Source organism: Taurulus bubalis, assembly GCF_910589615.1.
Source record: "Taurulus bubalis genome assembly, chromosome: 15".
Taxonomy (NCBI): Eukaryota; Metazoa; Chordata; class Actinopteri; order Perciformes; family Cottidae; genus Taurulus; species Taurulus bubalis.
In genome coordinates, this window is record NC_136603.1 from 10791443 (window position 1) to 10810949 (window position 19507).

Genomic DNA, 19507 nt, shown 5'->3' on the forward strand with positions numbered 1-19507 from the left:
CATAATAATGACATAGAAAATATAGAAAAACCCTAAGCATGTGTATATATATATATATATATATATATATATATATATATATGGTGGTTTGAAGGCCCTTTCAATATTTGCACACTGCAGCTCTGATGTCAGACATAGTGAATGAATGCCTCACCGAAAAGAGTCTTAACTGTGAATTAATGAACAAACAGCGCCACCTGTCGATCAATATTAGTAAAGTGATTTTATTTGGCGACTTAACAAAGTGGTAATGAGAAAGAGAGGAGCCCGAGGAAAGGAAAGGAACGTGCTCTCTTTTCCAATCCACCTACTGGTTGGTTTGCATGAGCTCATGTGTGGTTTTCTCAAATGGAAACCTAACATTAATTCAACATTATAAACAGACCAACGCCTTACATTTCCAAATCCAGTAATTCAGTGGACTCTTCAGAAAACTGCTATTCTAGTAAATCCAAGTGAACCGACTTATAAGGCTGTAAGAAAGTAACAGACTGCTTATATCATAGCAAATGTATAATACAATACATATATGGAAAGGCCTAGAAATACTGGTAGGAGAGATCGTTTCTTAAAATGTGTTCTAACACATAAAATAGACGGATTAGGTCGATCTTGTCAGTACTTGACTCGTTATTAATATGAATGGGACACGATTACCTTTGGCTAAGGGCAATTTTAAGTTACAGTCCTGCTAAAGGTTCGTTATCTCCCTGAAGGGGAACAGCTACCGCTGCTCTCCGTATCTAAAAGGACGACTTCAATTAAATAATGTGTCATAAGGAGTTGCTGGATAATGTAGCTCTTTTTCTCGCACTAAACGGGGTTGAGGTAAATATGAATATACCAAATTGTCGGAAACGTAAGTCATAGCATCGGAATGGTCATGGTAAAAAAACAGATTATTGGGGATGTAATGCCTCCACAGCACCGTAGACAGCCCTTCTGTCCGCCTGCCTTTCTGCATTTGAGAGAAGAGACACGCCCACCTTAATAAAGACTGGACCTTCTCTCTTCCAATCCAGACAAAAGGAGAGGACGACAGATCCGCGGAGGCGCGCACTGAGCCGAGCATCTGAGCACCTTGGAGACTCCACGGGTTTGAACCGGCGCGCAAGAACGCACCGGCACACACGCCCTCCACGTCCACCTGAAGCGTCCGAGCCGGTTGATTGTCCCGTTTGAAAGCAGAGGAAAGAGGTCTAAGCCCCGGTTCAATCGCAGCCAGAACACCGTGTTCCCATGATGTCATACCTGTGGATTCTGCTATTAGGAAGCCTGCTGGCAACAAGCGCCAAGGCACAAGGTACTGTTTTATTGTCCAATTAATTCAGCCCAGCCTTCAGCTGTATGCGTTTGTATGCATGCGCATTTATCTATCTATCTATCTATCTATATATATATATATATATATATATATATATATATATATATATATATATATATATATATATATATATATATATGTATATATATATATGTATATATGGTAGTATACACATGTGTGTATATATATTTCTATCTGTGTTAATCTTCATCCCACTGTCTCTTTTCCTCCCCTAATTCATATCCCTCAGTCTCACCTATCGTGCTATCCTTTTTACCAGTCTGCCTCATGACCCATCCATATGTGTCTGTCTTTGTGTGCGTGTGTGTGTGCGTGTGTGTGTGTGTGTGTGTGTGTGTGTGTGTGTGTGTGTGTGTGTGTGTGTGTGTGTGTGTGCGTGTATGTGTGTGTGTGTGTGTGTGTGTGTGTGTGTGTGTGTGTGTGTGTGTGTGTGAGTGAGTGCAACTGCCAGTGTCTTTTGCCAGTCTGTCTGCCTCCCTGTCGGCATTCCAATTAATTTCACCTTGAGCTGAAATCTGCTTGTTTTAATCTGTTTGGACTGAATGAATAAAAGCAGCGCTGCCCTCCTTATCCATATATCTGAGTGTTCATACCGCTGCAGCCGAGACATTATCAGTGAATTAGGTGTGTCGTGTAATGTGGCCATCTTTTTTGGACATGAGTTTTGGCCCACAGGGGTGTGGTGGGCACATTGTCCTTATATACATGTACGTATTTCCCTCCTGCTTTTTTCTCCTTTGTCTCTCTTTCCTCTTCTTTTTGAGTCTCTCATCTTCATTTTCACTCTTCATCAATTGCTCTTTTCTTCATCTTCAGCTGCCAGTGGAAGCCTGCCCTTCCCCACGGCACATGCAATGATTCCAGATTGTTCATATGAGGAAATAAGTACTCAGAGGGAGAAAAAGGAAACATTGAGAAAAACAAAGACCTTGGGAAAGATGGAGGGAAAGAAGGGGAGATATTAGAAGAAGATAACAGAAAAATATTGTGGCCGATAAGAGGGAAAACAGAGAGATATATACAAGGAAGGAAAGAGTGAGGGAGATAGTCAGAGCAACGGTAACCTCATGGTCCTTATGTAAACATAATTTTAGTTAAACGTTAGTGCACTTGGATGTGATCTGGTGTTATCTCACTCCACCGGTTCCCTTTTTATGAGCAGACAAGCCACCAGAGGGAAACCACCCTTACACCTCACACGCATATTTTTTAACCCAAAGGAACCTGTTGTACAGAAATCACCAGTGGAGTGTTTGCTCGCTTGCATGCAAGTGGTTCATAGTTTCACAGAAATATATGGGTTGTTAGGTCATGTGTGCACATCATGGACTATTCTATAGAAGTTAAGGATAGGGAGGGTCTTGGTAACTAGATCCAGCTCCAGCTGTAGACAACACCCAACGAAACAACTAGTTTCAGCGCCTTCCTCTCCCCCAGGGCCGTCAGCATCTGTGAGCGTGTGTGTGTGTGGGAGGGTGTGGGGTAATATTTTAATGTACAGAACATGTGGGAGTATGGGAGCGCTTCATAAATGTGTGGATGACTCAGTTGTAGAGCGTATGTGTGTCTTAGAGGCAGATGAAAGCAGAACCAGCGGATTTGCACCAGGTGCGTGAACAGTGTGTGTGTGTGTGTGTGTGTGTGTGTGTGTGTGTGTGTGTGCGTGTGTGTATGTGTGTGTGTGAGTGTGTGTGTGTGTGTCTGTGTGTGTGTGTGTGTGTGTGTGTGTGTGTGTGTGTGTGTGTGTGTGTGTGTGTGTGTGTGTGTGTGCAGACTTGTCTGTGTTTACACCTTCAACTACCAGTACATAAAAAAACTCTCTCGGTGGATAAGTGAAAGGCAGACACACACACACACACACACACACACACACACACACACACACACACACACACACACACTCCCTCCCTCTGCTCCCATGGGGGCAGTTTCAAGGTGCATGATTGGGGTAAACAGAGCACTTTCTGTCCTACAAACACACAATAGAGCCATAGCTGACAGAACAATGCACTGTGGTGGTGCTGTTGTATCACCTGACGCACATGCACACACAGTTTATGGTGTAGTGTTACTGGGCTTGGTTGTTGGTGTATGTACACACAATATTACTCAGTCAAGTATGCACAGGCGATCTTACACAGTCTCACACGATCTCACGACAGGAAATACAAATTATTCTTTATCATTCAGAAAATAAAGTTCCTCTCCCTTTGTCATTAATAACATGACTCACACTCCAATGTATGTAATGCAGACTGCATGTTACAAAGGTGCAGTGATTCCAAAGAAGGTTATACTTCTTTGTTGTTTCGTAATAATAAAAGGTGAATATGACGGATTTTTTATTTTTTTTATCAGGGAGGAACTGTTATCGGGCGCCAAGGTAAACCATTTCATCATATGTCAACCTTTGGAAATCAAAACAGTGGCGCCAGCATCAAGGCATCATACAGCCCAACCACATCCATAAAGCGTGTGAAACATGATGTGTAACACTTTAAGTGCAGTCTTCACACTGTAATGGCTGTTAGTAGCTCATCAACAGGTTATAACTTGCTGTAAGTGCGTTATTATTCACCATGCACGTGTATTTCCTTGGTGCTGCTTTTCCCGTAAACCCTGTTTTTACCCATCGTCAGGACCAGCTTTTCTTTTTTTTCACGTGATATCAAAGTCCTGCTTGCCTGAACTTCTAGAACAGGGGGATGGAAAGGAGTGTACATTATAAGGGTGTTTTCAATGTTTCAGCAAAGAAAAAAAAACATGAATCACAGAAACATTTTCCTGTGATGGATTAAAGCTACACTTGATACGTGCAGTATTCCATAGGGGAGAACGTCATGCTTGTCTTATAGACATGTTGCTTAGCACAAAGATTTGGAACAGGAGGAAACAGCTAGCTTGTCTCTTAAATCTAACTGTATGGTTCATATAGAACATGATAAAATGGCCATGGAGTCAATCTATCAAGCCACTTGACTAGTTTCCTAAAAGAACACAATGTAACTGACAGTATGGCGTTTCCCCACATGTGTAAACTGGTTTGACTCAAGAGTCTTCCTCTGGGGACCTTTTTGCATTTTCACACTGCACATGCTGCACACAATCATACAATAGCGTGCAGCCATGTCAGACACACACAGATGACTCATCAGCCTCCAGGGAAAGCAGTGGCAGAGAGACAAAGAGAGTTAAGTTATTAAGAGTTTGGGAGGGAGCAAGAGAGAGAGAAAAGGGGGAGACAGTGTTGAAGACAAAAAGAAGGAAGGGAGTGAGGTTTGGATGTGCAACAATTAGTTTTACTGTTGGACTAACACAAAATAGTACACCACTTAGGCAAAGTGTGAGAGTGAATGTGAGTTGGCCTTCACGTGTGTGTGAACATGTGGTTGTTTGGATGTTTGGACTAAAAGGGGAGGAGAAGGTGTTTTAATGAGTTTGTTGGCACGCATGTGTGTGTGTGTGTGTGTGTGTGTGTGTGTGTGTGTGTGTGTGTGTGTGTGTGTGTGTGTGTGTGTGTGTGTGTGTGTGTGTTTGTGTGGCAGGTGGGGGCGGGGAGGGGAATGTATGGGCGCATGTTTGTAGCGAGGGTAGTTAAAGGAGGAAGTGGGGAACTGATAGATGGGAACAGAATGTTCTACAGAATGGTAACAGAAAGAGAGAGATAGTTAGTATGGGGCAGTCTCTCTCTCTCTCTCTCTCTCTCTCTCTCTCTCTCGCTCTCACACACACTACATGTTACATGACAACCACACACCTCACATACACTCACACTGTGCATGTCGGCACAATGACAGGAAAAAACGTGCCCAAGCATTTCCCACTTACCATTAGACAAAACATACTACAAACACATACCAGAGGTCCTGGTCTGACAAATTAACAATACAATTTCAGCAGAAAGTAAACATGAAACATTTTGTCAATGTTTATCATACGCCTTCTTTACACTGGCACGACACATCAACTGGCATCTAAACTTAGTTCAACAAGTTGAATGTCGTGCCACGGTACATCTTTGATAGAGACACTGGTTTCCAAGGAAGTTTGAAAGATAGTTAATCAGAAACACCCACGCACACACACACCACATTGCACATGTGCTCACACATGCCCTGTTAATTGTGTTTCCCTCCTGTTGAATGCTGTTTGATTGTTAATGAACCGTTAAGGGCGCCGATTCTGGTTCCTCTTTGACGTCAAGCTCGTACAGTGACCTTCACCGGAGAAACCGTGATTAAGAGAAAACAAAGAGGGCTTGTTTATATTACTGTCAGTAACCATGCATCTGTGCATGTCTCACATTCATGTTTCTGTGCATGAGTACGTGTGGTGTGTGTGTTTAGTCATGCTTTGTTTGGTCTTACTGTGTGTGTGTGTGTGTGTGTGTGTGTGTGTGTGTGTGTGTGTGTGTGTGTGTGTGTGTGTGTGTGTGTGTGTGTGTGAGCGAGGGTGTCACCAGCACTGCTCGCCTCAAGAGAATTTATGGTGTGATGGAAATACTTCAGATGTGTTAATGCCGCTCTGCCTCAAGGCTTCTCTAACTCTGATACGATCTCGCTTGGCAAACACAGTGACCATTCATTGGAAACTCACTTGGCAATGAGCAACTGTTAGAAAAGATGAAGAATTATCTTTTGAGAGCATATTAAGGAAGGGAGTTGTGAAGCTAAGCAGCAAAACCAGTGTTTTCCATCCTGTACATTTCTTTTTCACATTTTCAATCCATTCTTAATCACTCATACCACCATTTCTAGATGTTTATATCTCTTATCTGTTTGATTGGTACCTGTATTTAGGAGAAGGTACTGCCCAGATGAACCAGTATCATGGTGCTGCTAAAATCAGCAGAGCAAGGAATGCTTAAGAGCGCAGTTTAGCTGTTTCAGCTTCTCACATGCGACTGGGGAATGTCACAGCACTGACTCAAACACACACAAACGCCATGCTCATCTCACACGCAGAATGACAAAGACATGCGCTTTGAATTTTCTCATTAGTACAGAGTTGCAATGCTCGTGCTGAGGTCGAGTCCGTTGAGGCAGGTGAGACGTGATCAATGCGTCTGTCATCCAGTTGAGGCCGAAGTGTCTCAGCAGGGTGTGGCTACGTATATGTGTCGGCGGTGATAGTCGTGTCAGAGAATGTGATGAATCCACAACATCTTAATGACCATTGAGACAGATGATTTGAATGGTTATGAATGAGAACAGATGGATTGAAGGCGTGCCGTTTAATGAAAAATGGTTTCTCTAATCACTACCAGTCTAATCAGCCACTATTGTTCTATTTCTTCTATTTCAGGTTAGACTTATACTGTTTCCACTTATTTGTTTTCATGAGCAGTAGAGTCAATACTAGTCAATACAGTCAATTTTAGGGATGTTGTGTTTTTAAGTTGCAAGCTTTAAAAAGGAAGAAGAAATTCCCTTTGAGACATTGAGACAGATTCTGGGTTGCCATGTCTGACTGAAAATTGTAGTTGCTCATGCTTCTATCTGTTGTTTATATGCCAGGGTTTGAGAACAGCCCTTTATTTTTCCCACATTTTGAAATTGATATGTCTCAGTAGTTGGGACTTCCCTGCATGTGTGCTGTTTCTTTCATTATCCTATTACTTTCTTTCTTCATATCTCTATGTAGATGTTGAAGCCCCAACAGAGGAGAAAGCTTCTGAGACCCCGGCCCTTGAAGCAGACACACCGACAGAGGTCGCTGAAGAACCCGCCGCTGAGCATACAGCTGAGGTGAAGAATGATAATACTTATGTTTATTGGTTTCTGCTTAATTCATTTTTTTCAAAATCTGTCAATACGTCAATCAGTCGAATCTTCTTCTTCGTCTTTTATCTCAGTCGAGGTCTCCTGGTGAATTATAAATCTTAAAGCAACCACTTTTGGTTCCAGCGTGGCACTGACTATAATTTTGTAACAGCTGGTCGGCGGCTGTGGCTCAGGGGTAGACTGGGTCACATGGTATCGGTTCAAACCCTGGCTCCTTCTGTCCACATGTGGAAGTGTCCTTCCTTAGACACTGAACCCCAAGTGACACCTAAAAAAAAAGGGACATAAGTGCAGGTCCGAAAAAATGTTTGGGTGAATTAACAATAAACATTGAATAAACAATGATGTTATTTATTTTGGGCTACTATAAAATTGTAGACTTTTTTTGTCTTTAGTCCCCATCTTCACTCCAATATTTTAATCAGAATGAATCAGTGTTTCTGGGTAACAGTGACTCTGTTCAGTCTAGTCAAGAAATCTAGTTTTCCAGATATTTGATATCAGCTTATCGAATAACTGCCTGAAGATGTAAATCTTCAGGCAGTTATTCGATAAGCTGATATCAAATATCTGGAAAACATCTCAAGTTCTTGGTTGGGTATTACAAGTTTGATGGAGGATTATGTTATTAGAATGAAATGTAATGAACGCTGTGTCTTTGCTCTTTTCAGACTGACTTTTGTGTTTTGTATTTCAGCAAAGCTCAAGCTTACAAATTACTTGTGCCTAGTACAAGAAAGCTGAAGTGACTAACTAAAGACTCGTTGTTCTGGACCATTATGTGAACATAATTTCTGGAGATGTATATCTCGTGCTGAATACAGGAAATATCACCAACAACGGGTGAGACTGAACATGAAGCCGAAGCAAGTGAACCAGAGACTCCTGTGGTTGAAGAGGCAGAAACAGTAGATACGCCTACAGCAGACACAGGCGCAGACACAGGCGCAGGCGCGGAGGCAGGCGCGGAGGCAGAGGCCGGCACAGAGGCAGGCACGGAGGCAGGCGCTGAGGCAGAGGCAGAGGCCGGCACGGAGGCCGGCACGGAGGCAGGCGCAGAGGCGGAGGCAGAGGCAGAGGCCGGCACGGAGGCCGGCACGGAAGCAGGCGCAGAGGCGGAGGCAGAGGCTGCTACAACCAAACAAGGTGATCAACAGGTCTTCGAATGTGCAAATATGCATGCCGAAAATTAAGAAATTGTAATAAACTGTTTGTGCACAGTACTATTCCAACCTGTCTGGTTGGATCAAGCCAGCACAGCCCATGCCATAACACTTGGATGATAGAACACACCCCCCCCCCCCCCTCTGTCTCTCTCTCTTCTGCAGCTGATCTTGAGGTCGTGGATTCAAAGACTGAGGAACCAACTGTTCTCGGAGAGGAGGAAGCTACATCAAGCACTGGTGAAACTCCTGCTCAGGAGGTCAGTAGTAGAGTAACATCCTATTCAACTCTACTCTGACAAATATACAGTTGACACACTTCCACATTCCAGTTGTGCATAATTGCGGACATGCTGTGTATAAGACATTATTCAGGAACTGCTATGCTAATGAGAAGTTAATGTGACCTCTCTACATCGTAATATTTTATGTATTCATATAATAGAGTGCATCTGAGGCCACAACAGCAGCAGGTCCAGCTGTAGCAGATGATGAGGAAGAATCCACTGTTCCTGCTGCTGCTGATGCAGAACCAACACAACCAGCTGTTGATGGAAAAGTTGAACCAGAAGTGGAGGTCCCTGACACGACAAGTAAGAATACAGATGTTCTGGTATATACCTTGCACTCTCATCATGTGGAAAACACATACAAAATAGGATCCCTGTGTCACAGAACATCAATGCTTCTTTCACTGTTTTAATTACAGAATTGCACCCTATAGGTAAGAACTTATAAATTGTTACATGCTAAAGCACTGTGGACTATATGTAACTATATTAAATATACACAAATATAATAACTAGTTGTAGAGACATATGTAGATGAGCTCACCTCTTTGGTGTGCCCTTTACATGGGGAAACTGTGAAACCTCCGGTTCTGCTACATTCTGTCTAATTATCACATCATGTTGTGTCATGGCAGCAAAGGAATGATTAAGTTAAAGCTAAAGCGTATACTCAGCATGTTTTGCGTTTCTGTGTGGATTTTAGAAGTTTGCATGATTCTGTTCTTTGTCTTTGCCAACAGTTAAGGTGGAGACTGTTCCTGAGGGGAGAGCAGGTAAAACAATAAATGATATATATATTTCATTGTTATGTTATGTTTCTTTATTTGGACAGGGACAATGCACAACGAATATTAACCATATGTAAAACAAGGAGAGCTGTAATGTACCAGGTTTTAGCAAAGTTTCCCCATTAGTCCCTGGGAAGGTAGGTAGAATAATAAAATACATTCTCCTCCTTCATTTCCAAAGCCGTATTATATAAACCTTAACCTTTCTGGAGCCAAGTCTCACAGCTCAACAAATTACTAAGGCACACCACGAATTATTTCTCATGACTCAAAAGCTCTTTTCATCACACAAGAGCACCTCAGGGGAACACAATTAAACCCATTTATTTCAGTAACCACAGTAACAATTAATCCACAAAGAAGCTGAACTGTTGAATTGATGCTTCGACAGATGGAAATGTTGAAGTCTTACATGGCAGCATTTCAAAAACATTACATGAATGGAAAATAGATTGAAAATCCCTGAGCAGCATTAGTAGTCGTGTTTGAAGAGCTCATTAGGGATTGTTTGAGCTGAACTGACTGAATACTTATGTTGAATGTGAACCTACTGCAATATGTTACATCATATTAGTCAATATTTGACCCCAGGCACACCCATGAGAGTGTGGTTGCTATAGTAAGTTTGTATTATCAGTCATATAAAAGCATGTCTAGCTTTTATATGATATTGTGTATCATTTTCCTGCAACTGTGCAGATATGCTTTAAACCTAAATGGTATAAATCACTTGAGAAGGTTATGAGGTGGGATTTTGGCCCAAACAATTGTACCTCCTAAATTAGGAGTTTAAGTAAGGAAACCCTAAAGTGTCACCCTATATTATTTACCTTTGCATAATGGTATTCTCTTTTCCATTCTCTCTCCTCTCATTTCACCATTTCCTGTCCCAAGTGGTAGTTGTCCATACCTGCTTTATAGCAGAACATCCTCCTTTCCATCACTGAGAGATTTTATATTAGGCTGTCCATTATCTCCTCTCTTAGTCATGCTAAGAACTAAGAAAGGGGGGTATGCTATGGAAGGAGTCTTCCATGTGACATCTTGCAGGAGAACAGTATTGCACGGTGGTGACAAGAGCAAAAGAGTTGAGATATGGTAAGGAGAATAGAGGCAGGACAGAAGAGAAAAGAGGAACAAAGTCGGGGAGGAGTGGCAAAGTAAGGTGTAAAAACAAAAGGATAGAAATAAAGGGAGATGCAAGGCGACAGAGTAGAGAGGAGAAGGTGGTGAAATGAATGAAAAGGCCAGAGAAGTTTAAAAGCAGAAAGGAGGCTCGGTAGATAGGATCGGAATAAACCTTGGCTGAATATATGGTTTCATTACTTGACATTCATTTGTGACAAATGGTGCTTTACCATGAGCGCACACTTCTTCAGCACTGTGGTTTAATGGCAGGGCTTCTTCTAGGTCACTGGATCATTACGCCCCTGAGGTTCTATCTAGAATAAATCACCCTGCTCGCCCTGCTCAGTCTAAAGCTGTTGCACACACCGAGTCCCACATGTTGTATAAATCACTCTGGGTTTTCCCCAATTAATATAGAGTCAGGGTATGGTATTGTGCCTGACAGATAATATCCTTTAATCTGAGTCAACACTAGTTCACAAGATCACCGACACACCCTTGGAGCAGGTAGTGTTACAGAGTCTTTATCGAGGACACCTCTGCAGGGTAATCACTGTAGGAGCCATGAGGGACTGAAGTGGACATTGTGGCAGATATTATCATTAATTAGTTCAACATGCAACGGTGTAGTATCGAGTGTTACAGAGATGAGATGTGTTTGGTGAACATCTGGAAGATATCCCAAATGGGCGGGACGGCAAAAGGTGAATTTCCCTACAGGGATTGATATTGCATTTCTGTCTCCAATAATATCCAATTATTTTTTCAGATGTAGAGTTCAGCTTGGGAGATGCTCTGCCAGAAAAGAATGCAGTGGACAGCCCAGGACAGAGGCGCAGCTTTGAATCTGGGCGTGAGTAACCAATATAAATACTACTTTTGATATTATCATTGTAACAAATAACCAGAAAGAATATAGAGATGCACACAAGAACCACTGGGTTCACAGTTAGCAATGCAAACAGGCACCGGGGAAGAGAAGGTTGAGTTCTGATGGGATTGTACTGTCTTTCATGGTTACTGCAGTCTCTGGTATGTATTTCTTTACCACTTAGTTTGAAAGCATGTGTAACAGTGAGATTAACTCTGCAGTGACCAGATGTTTCACCTTCTCCAAATGAAGTGTTTTATACTTTAAGCTAGTTCGCATAAACTTCCTGTTTACAATAACATGTGAACAGGAAGTGGATGGGACATTTGATAATGTATGTCATTTCTTTGTAAATGCTGAAATTAGTGACTTTTAGAAATATGGAAATGTCAACAACATGACTAGTCATCACTCTTTGGAGAGGAGTATAGTTGTACTTCATTTACACCATTGGAGCAGAGCAGCTTATGATACCCATAGATATTTGTGTCTTGAGCTCAAATAGACTAATTCTTCTCGTGGATCTATACACTGCGAGAATGCTGTTCCCTCTGTTCCCATGACAGGACCACGAAGTGATTCGTTTTACCTCCTGGGTCAAGAAGGTTTAATCACCAGGCGTACAGAGCAATTTGACAGCAACACTTTAAACGCTGATTGATTACCGAGCGGATTCATCTATGTCGGCATAATCATTATTATCTTATGAAATGCGCTCTTCTTTAGTGCTCTGTTATTAGCGGCTTTGTCAAGTTGAAGCAGGTGGAGGGCAGCTATGATGTCCCAAGCGTATACAGACAGGCGAGAGGAGATAACAATATTGTTTTGCATATGGAACAAATCATAGATCAGAGCGAAAGACATCAAGGGTATTTTATCTTTCTGATATAATCAAACCGTCTCAATGAGTGTACCGAAAGTACATTTGTGTGTGTGTTGACAGACTGGTTAGGACAGAAATTCTAGACCTCTTAATGCCTTTGAGGTATAAACTACCACAAAGATGATAATCCTGCTCCTTCCTTCTTCTTCTTCTCTGCCTTATGTGCTTCATATGAATCATGAACACATTTCAACTTGAGGTTTTCTCCATCCTCCTAAATCACCTGTCTTTTCTCCCTTCTCCTTTTAGCACATGTTGCTGGTGCCAGTGGAGAGGGTAAGAATCATTTTTGTTCATGGTCAAAGTATATATAATAATGAAATCATGCCATCTTATATCCAAATCGCAGAAATCCCAAACCGATACGTAGCTCTGCAGCCACAGCAGCAGTAGCTTACATATACTAGGTATTTCTGTAAACTGGTGAAACACACAACATAGCATGCCTCCGAATAAAGAGACTCAGCGGAAAATTCCTCTTTCCAATTGTTTTGAATTCAAACAATGTTTGAAACCGGTTTTCCGAAAGACTACTTCCCCTCAAATCCTCAAGTGCAGTCAGGCTACTTCTGTTGGAAGTGCTTCTGCTGCAGCTAACTTCTGTGATTCTCAAACAGATACAGTCTGACAGATGCATAGGTTGTCCCTACTTAAATAAACCGTTGCTTGTGTCACATTAAATATGTCATGTCATGTTGCTCACTGTATTTGTGTGTTCTCTGTTCTAAACAGCAGACAAACCTGAAGCCCAAGGTGAGTTCTTTCTTTGCTTTCTTTTTTGTTTTGAACACATTAGCCCACTCACCCATTCACTGCCCCAAACATACCTGCAATGTTCTCCTATTGTCTTGTGTAATGCAAAAAGCCCTCAGCAGGTGTGTTGTTGCTGCAGCTGCTGCATGACATTTAAAAAAAAAAAGTTAACTTAGGCTTAGGAAAGGCTAGATATGGATGAATGAGTTTTCTGATAGTTATAACACCTCTTTCCAAATGTAATTGTTATAGCTGCATTTGTACTAGCCGAGGTCACCTCTGACCTCCGACCTCACACAGTAATACGATAGGGGTTGTGGCTGCTGACCACGTATAGTTCCCATAACGTTGTGTTTCCATGCTGCATCTTGTCTGTCAGTTTATCACTGTGTGTGTGTGTCCATGCAGTCTTTTTACATCAGACAAACTAGCGAGTCCGTGGTGTGTGTTCTTCATTAGCGCACATGCATGTTCACACATGTCTGCGTCTACACGTCTTTAGTTCCTTCTTGACTTCCTGCCATCTCCCGTTTCATTCCACCTAATTTCACTGACTCATTCCTTTTTCTTTAGTTTATCTTTATCTCGTCACACGACTTCTCTGACTCATTCCACTCCCTTGTTGTTCTAGCCTTTTAACTTTGATTATCGCAGGATTTACTGTAGTCTTTCATGTTTTCTTGTGAACTTAAGTTGCTGACTCACCCACCACACCCGCATATCCGTTCTCCCCTCCTTGTTTCTATCTTTTGTCACTTCAGCATAACCTGCCGTTATTGCTTTTTAATTGTCTTGACTGAAGTCACGACAGGGGCAATAAAGAGGTAGTTTTTAGAAGAGATGCAATGGGGTGGAAACAATTATAATGGATGACAAGATTTCAATTTAGACAACAAATGTTGCTTTGAGTTATGATCTGGATTGTAATCGTCACTTTTATCTTTTTAATTTATAGTAAATTCAGAAGGCTTTAGCAGCTAATATAGCGATTACATATTTGTGTCATTTTGCCCTCAAAGAGTCTGGCGATGCACCTTCATCAAACCTTGACTACTATAGAAAATACATGTAGTATAACATAGTGTAGTTGCCTGCAATTAGGTCTGTCAAGTCTTTATTATATCAGAAAGAGAAAATACAGAGTATATATACTGTTTATAGCTTAATTAAATCAGTTTACTCTAATTACATGATGTGCAAACTGAGTTATTTAGTGATATATGCACTCGTATCAATCAATGTTACATTATACTTGTGCATTATACTTTAATGACCTCAATTATTTTGACTTGAATACAATACTTGAAGGACTTTTACTTGCAGTGGTGTATTTTTTTTATGTACGCTAACTAGTATTTATGAATGGAAAAGAGCATGCTTATCATGGCATTGTAGGTTGTAGCTGTGCATATATGTGTCTGCATTCAACAGACCATAGTCTGTGACACAGCAGGAAAACTATTCAAATCGGTGTTGTCATAGTAACTGGGTTACAGGTGCAGACAGATGCTGTCACAGTGAATGCCTTTAGGGGTCTAAATGGTTCACACAAATGATGAGCTTTAAAGTATCTTTAAGTAGTGGTTGCACTGACATTTGTAACCCATTGTAGTCACATTTGTATCACAAAATATTCTCGACTGACTTGATATATGCAGCTCTGACTCCATTATCTTGTGTGTGTGTTTGTTTCCTCCGTACAGAGGCCGGCTCTGGCTCTATAGCAGGCATCCTGAGTGCAGTTGCGGTGTCTGTAGTTGGAGCAATTGTTGGATTCTTCACCTACAAGAAGAAGAAACTGTGCTTCAAAAATAGACAAGGTAAATATCCTGCCGACTAATTCACTAACTAAAAAAAACAAATAACAGAATACTTAACTGCTGTACGCAAGGCTTGATGTTTGCTTGATCACAGCACCTTTCGACTCTAGTTTCTTAAACAAGGACCTGCAAGTCAAGATTTGGTGTGTTCCTATTGCTCTGAAGGAGAGTGCTGCAGAATCTCAGCCTTTAATCAAGCTGCCAGCATTTTTAGTGACACTTTGCTGTAGCCAGGCTCGAGGGCATGATGGGTGGGGTGTGCGACATGTGGTCTGAATATCATAAGTTCTAGAGGTCAGCAGTCTTTCTTTGAAACACAGTTTCCTCAGCTTTATCTCTTATACAGTGTTGTCAACTACCGTCAACTCACACACATCCTGCATACCAATACTACCGATTCAGCAAAGTTTACTTTACAGTCAACATGAGCAAGAGGCCTTTCAGCTTTAGCAATGCAAGGCAAAACTCAAATATAGATAGATATACGTATATATGAGTATGATTATATTATTAAGATTATAATGTGACTATTAATAGCTGGTATTTATTACATGTTTTGAATATAAATAAAAATAGTTGTAATGTATATTTTGCGTTCACGAATGTGAATGATTCTTCCTCAGCGGTAGAGAGTTAGCATTGTAAATAGCAATGTAATTAGCTGGTACAGTGTTGGAGCTGCTCCATTGACAATAAATGGGCAGGCTGGACTGCACAGAAATTACTTGTTTTTCGCTTTTACAGCTGACACCAAAAAATTGTCACAGTGGGGATAATAAGCAATTCGAGCCAAATAAATAGTAACATCCTCAGAAAAAATCCCCCACCGTCACACTTAATTCATTGTCACTTCACTAAATGCTTGTGAAATACAAACGGCCATGAAATAATGTCTCTGCTTCAATTTGCCTGTCTGTGTCTATGCGTCTATCTGACTTTGTCGATCTCTGTGATTAGAAGCGGATCCAGAAGCTGCACGCAAAGCGGATGCAACAGAGGCTCAGGCAGATCCCCAGGGTAGGACACAGAAAAACACACACCGAAACGAAGACGATACAAACATACAGATCAAACACATGCTATAATATGTGTACCATCTTTTTCCTTTTTGCAGTCCTTAGTAACCTGCTGAACTCGTCCTAGACCAGCAATGATCACATGACTGCCTGGACCAACGACTGGCAAGCATAGTGGCAAATCTCACTGTTAAGCTCTACCTTCTTCTGGAGAGCTAAATTACTGTGAGGCCCCGGGGCTGTGTGTGTGTGTGTGTGTGTGTGTGTGTGTGTGTGTGTGTGTGTGTGTGTGTGTGTGTGTGTGTGTGTGTGTGTGTGTGTGTGTGTGTGTGTGTGTGTGTGTGTGTGTGTTTGTGTGTGTGTGTGTGTGTGTGTGTGTGTGTGTGTGTGTGTGTGAGCCCATGTGTCTGTATGTGGGTGTCAATATGTGTGTTCCTTCTTGTGTGTGTGCACATATGTGGGGGACTAAATATATGTGAACATTGACGGTTTTATGTTTGTTACAACGTAGCAATTTATTAAATTAATCGGACAAACTTTCTATTTCAATCTCAAATTAACCATAAAATGGCAAACATAAAAACATTTTTTATTTAATAGTATGACTACTATCCAGTTCTAGTAATTCAGTGTGAATACAAACCAGTGACAGTTATTGGTGTTGTAAATGTTTAACTTTGTACTGAATTCTAAAAAGTGGATTTTATGTTGTGCTAATTCTGTCATTGTTTGAGCCACACATATTATTTTGAAAGTCCCCTGGCAACAGACACTTAATAAAACATTGTTTTCTTCTTTTTGTAATAGTCTGCAGTACAAATGCAGGATAGATGGATAACAGGGGGATTCAATAACTACCAATGTATTTCCTGGATTCTGATGAGGAGAAATATTATTGGATAGATTCTGGGGATGCTACATGGTCCAATGTATGTTCCTTGGACCAGTGATGTCACTGTATGTGTGTGTGTTTGTGTGTGTCGATTATTTTGGTTGGTGAAGGGGCTTATTACTTTTTAATCCTGTTGGGTGACTACCACTTCTCCTCAGTCAGTTCAATAAATTAGAGAGGAAAGTGTGACATTTCCAATCAAACAAAAAAAAAAAGATCATCAAACAAACTCAGATCATTCATTGCAAATGTATTAAACAATGAAACACAAATGCATTTATTTGACAATGTTGTTTGAACATTTAAAAGTGAAGTGGAGTCTGGTCCAACCCTGTTTCTGGCATGGACAAATTCAACAGAGGTCATGTGGTATTGTATTTGACATTGTTCTGATGTAGTATGTAGCAGTCTAGTTGTGATGCAGTAATTTATCCTCTATTGTGCCTTTCACTGACACAGCCTGGCTTGACCAATCTACTGACAAACAGGGAAGAGAGCTGGGATAATACAAGTGAAAACGGGCAGAATAGTAGTTGAATGAATGAAAACATACTAGACAATTGAGGAATGTACAATCTTAATTAATTCATAATCATTTTGGTGGTTGACAAGCCTCACCGTGGACTGTATGTATGTGAAACTGTTACATTATTGTAACAGCTTCTGTATCCGTTCATAGTGGGCTGTTTGCTGTTTTACTTCCAGTACCTTTTTATGAAATGTACCCTCTCTGCGTGTCTCTTTATTTGAGCAAGCCAGTTGCTGTCACAGTGTTTTTTTTATCATTCATATGTCCATCTTACAGACACTATTCACCTGTGATTTTTTATATGCATTTTACATTTAGCAGTGGTTGATCATTGTGAAATGCCTCAGAAGCAGCGCTAGTGCTTCAAAAAAAGAAGAAAGAAAGCCCAACAGCTCTTTTATCTTTGTGGCTGTAGCACAACAAATATTAACTTCTGAATGTCTTTTTGTTGCCTTGCAGTTTTGTACTTGCTCTGCTCCCTTTACATTTTTAAATAGGGTTATAGAGGTTGCATAGTGCTGCAGTTCATGTAAAGTGTGTTAATTGTAAGGCACCATATAGCTGCAATACAGGACAGAGACTGTTGCTAACAGCCTAGCCTCGAACTGAGAATTATTCCTAGTCTGTGATGTCACATATTGATTAATCCTACTGTGCAAACTGTGGGCTGGACACTGTGCCAAAGCTCTGATTGAAATGCCTTCTTATTCTGTAATTTGTGATAGAATTTATTATTATGGAAAGTGTGTCGGAAATATCAATCTGCATCTGCTACAATGGCATGGAGTGATAATGCACAAAATACCCACTAAATAACAGTACAAGCTTTCAGATGTAGCCACCGATGCCTTCAAAACAAAACATCCTCCTTTTAACGCAGTACTTCCTGCACTCCAATAAGTGCAATAGGAATCAACAAAAGCAGTCCGCTGCAGTGCACATTCAGAAACCTTAAGGGAGCCAGAAGCAACAATACAGCCCTTAAAATGGCACAAGGAATGCTTGTGTTTTAAGCATTATGGTCCAGTCCACATTTAGTCCCAAGCTGTCACATTCCTTGTAAACACAAACTAGTGGAGCATAGCATCCGAACCAGAATGTAAAACCAAGGACATCGTAGACTTATTGGGTCCTGAAGTGCACTTCCCAAAAAATGCTAAGGCATCAATGTGGCGCTGACCAGTCCTGCCTTATACCGCCTCTTGAACATTCCAGAGAGGAAAACAAAGAACAATGTCATCATCAGAAAGTAAACAATAAAACAAGCAGAGATGTTTTGCAGGGGATTTTAATAACAATCTCTATGGGAGAAGCACTTTCCTATCCTGTATACGTCTTGATTTATCAAACATATTAGACAATTCATTTTTGTTTTCGACAAGTGACTCTTTCTTTTTATTTAAGTACGCTGTGTTTTACTTTTTGTTTTCGGAACTCTTTTTTTCATCTGGCACTTGTGTTGATCTTCTGGAATTGTGTAAATAATGTTTTAGGAGTCAATTAAACCGTTTTCGTGGGAGTTTGTGTTTTACCTTCTTGCCAGATAACTTTGTCCGGTGTGTGTGAGAATGATATTAAAATATTGGTATTTTTAGACTTAAGATATATACAACACATACATACGTTTTAGTTATCTATTTTCCCACTGATCAAACCGCTTTATATAACGTTTGCTATGTGTGCCTCTGTCACTGTGACTTTCTTTAGTGCCTGCACGCTGCTGGAAAGTTAAGTAAGCTCAAGGAGAACCAAAAACAAACAGTCATCACACAACATGGAGTGAAATGTTTGATATATCAGGTATTTATAGACTGTAAATCATATACACAGGTTAGAGTTTGGTCAATGATTGGTAACAGATTCTCACCTCAGATACTCGCCTGAGGCCTTCAGAAGTAAAATGTGGGAACCTGAGTGTGCTTTTCTTGCCAAACGTACACACATAATTCCCGTACATGTACACATATTTGTTTCATACCCAGCAGCCATCACACCCACACCAACTGTAAACTATCTAATTAAACCCAGTGACAACTTATTATTCACTCAGTAATGGAGTTGATTTGATTCCGTGTAAATTAGACTAAATTATCTTTCATGGTTGACACAATAGCAGTAAAAGTACCTATTCCCCAGTGCACTGTAATACTGCATTACAAGTAACAGTGGTTAGTTTAGTTATTAAGTAAGAATGGTTTCAAAGTACGGTATTATGCTGTACGGTATTATGGCAGAAGCAGCTGAAT

The 19507-nt window shown here is 40.8% G+C and overlaps 1 protein-coding gene across 2 annotated transcripts; it reads left to right on the forward strand.

Moving 5' to 3' along the window:
- Nucleotides 1-1110: 1110 nt before the first annotated feature.
- Nucleotides 1111-18780, forward strand: LOC306747678 (uncharacterized protein). Of its 2 annotated transcripts, XM_079230759.1 has the most exons (13): nt 1111-1303; nt 6989-7092; nt 7953-8274; nt 8457-8551; nt 8737-8884; nt 9001-9015; nt 9322-9354; nt 11267-11350; nt 12501-12527; nt 12984-13004; nt 14708-14824; nt 15782-15841; nt 15939-18780. In XM_079230759.1, exons 1-13 carry the CDS (start codon nt 1240-1242, stop codon nt 15965-15967), a joined length of 1119 nt encoding a protein of 372 aa, XP_079086885.1. In that variant the 5' UTR covers nt 1111-1239; the 3' UTR covers nt 15968-18780. The 2 variants fall into 2 exon arrangements, with proteins under 2 accessions (XP_079086885.1, XP_079086886.1); XM_079230760.1 differs by lacking the exon at nt 9001-9015.
- The last annotated feature ends 727 nt before the right edge of the window (nt 18781-19507 follow it).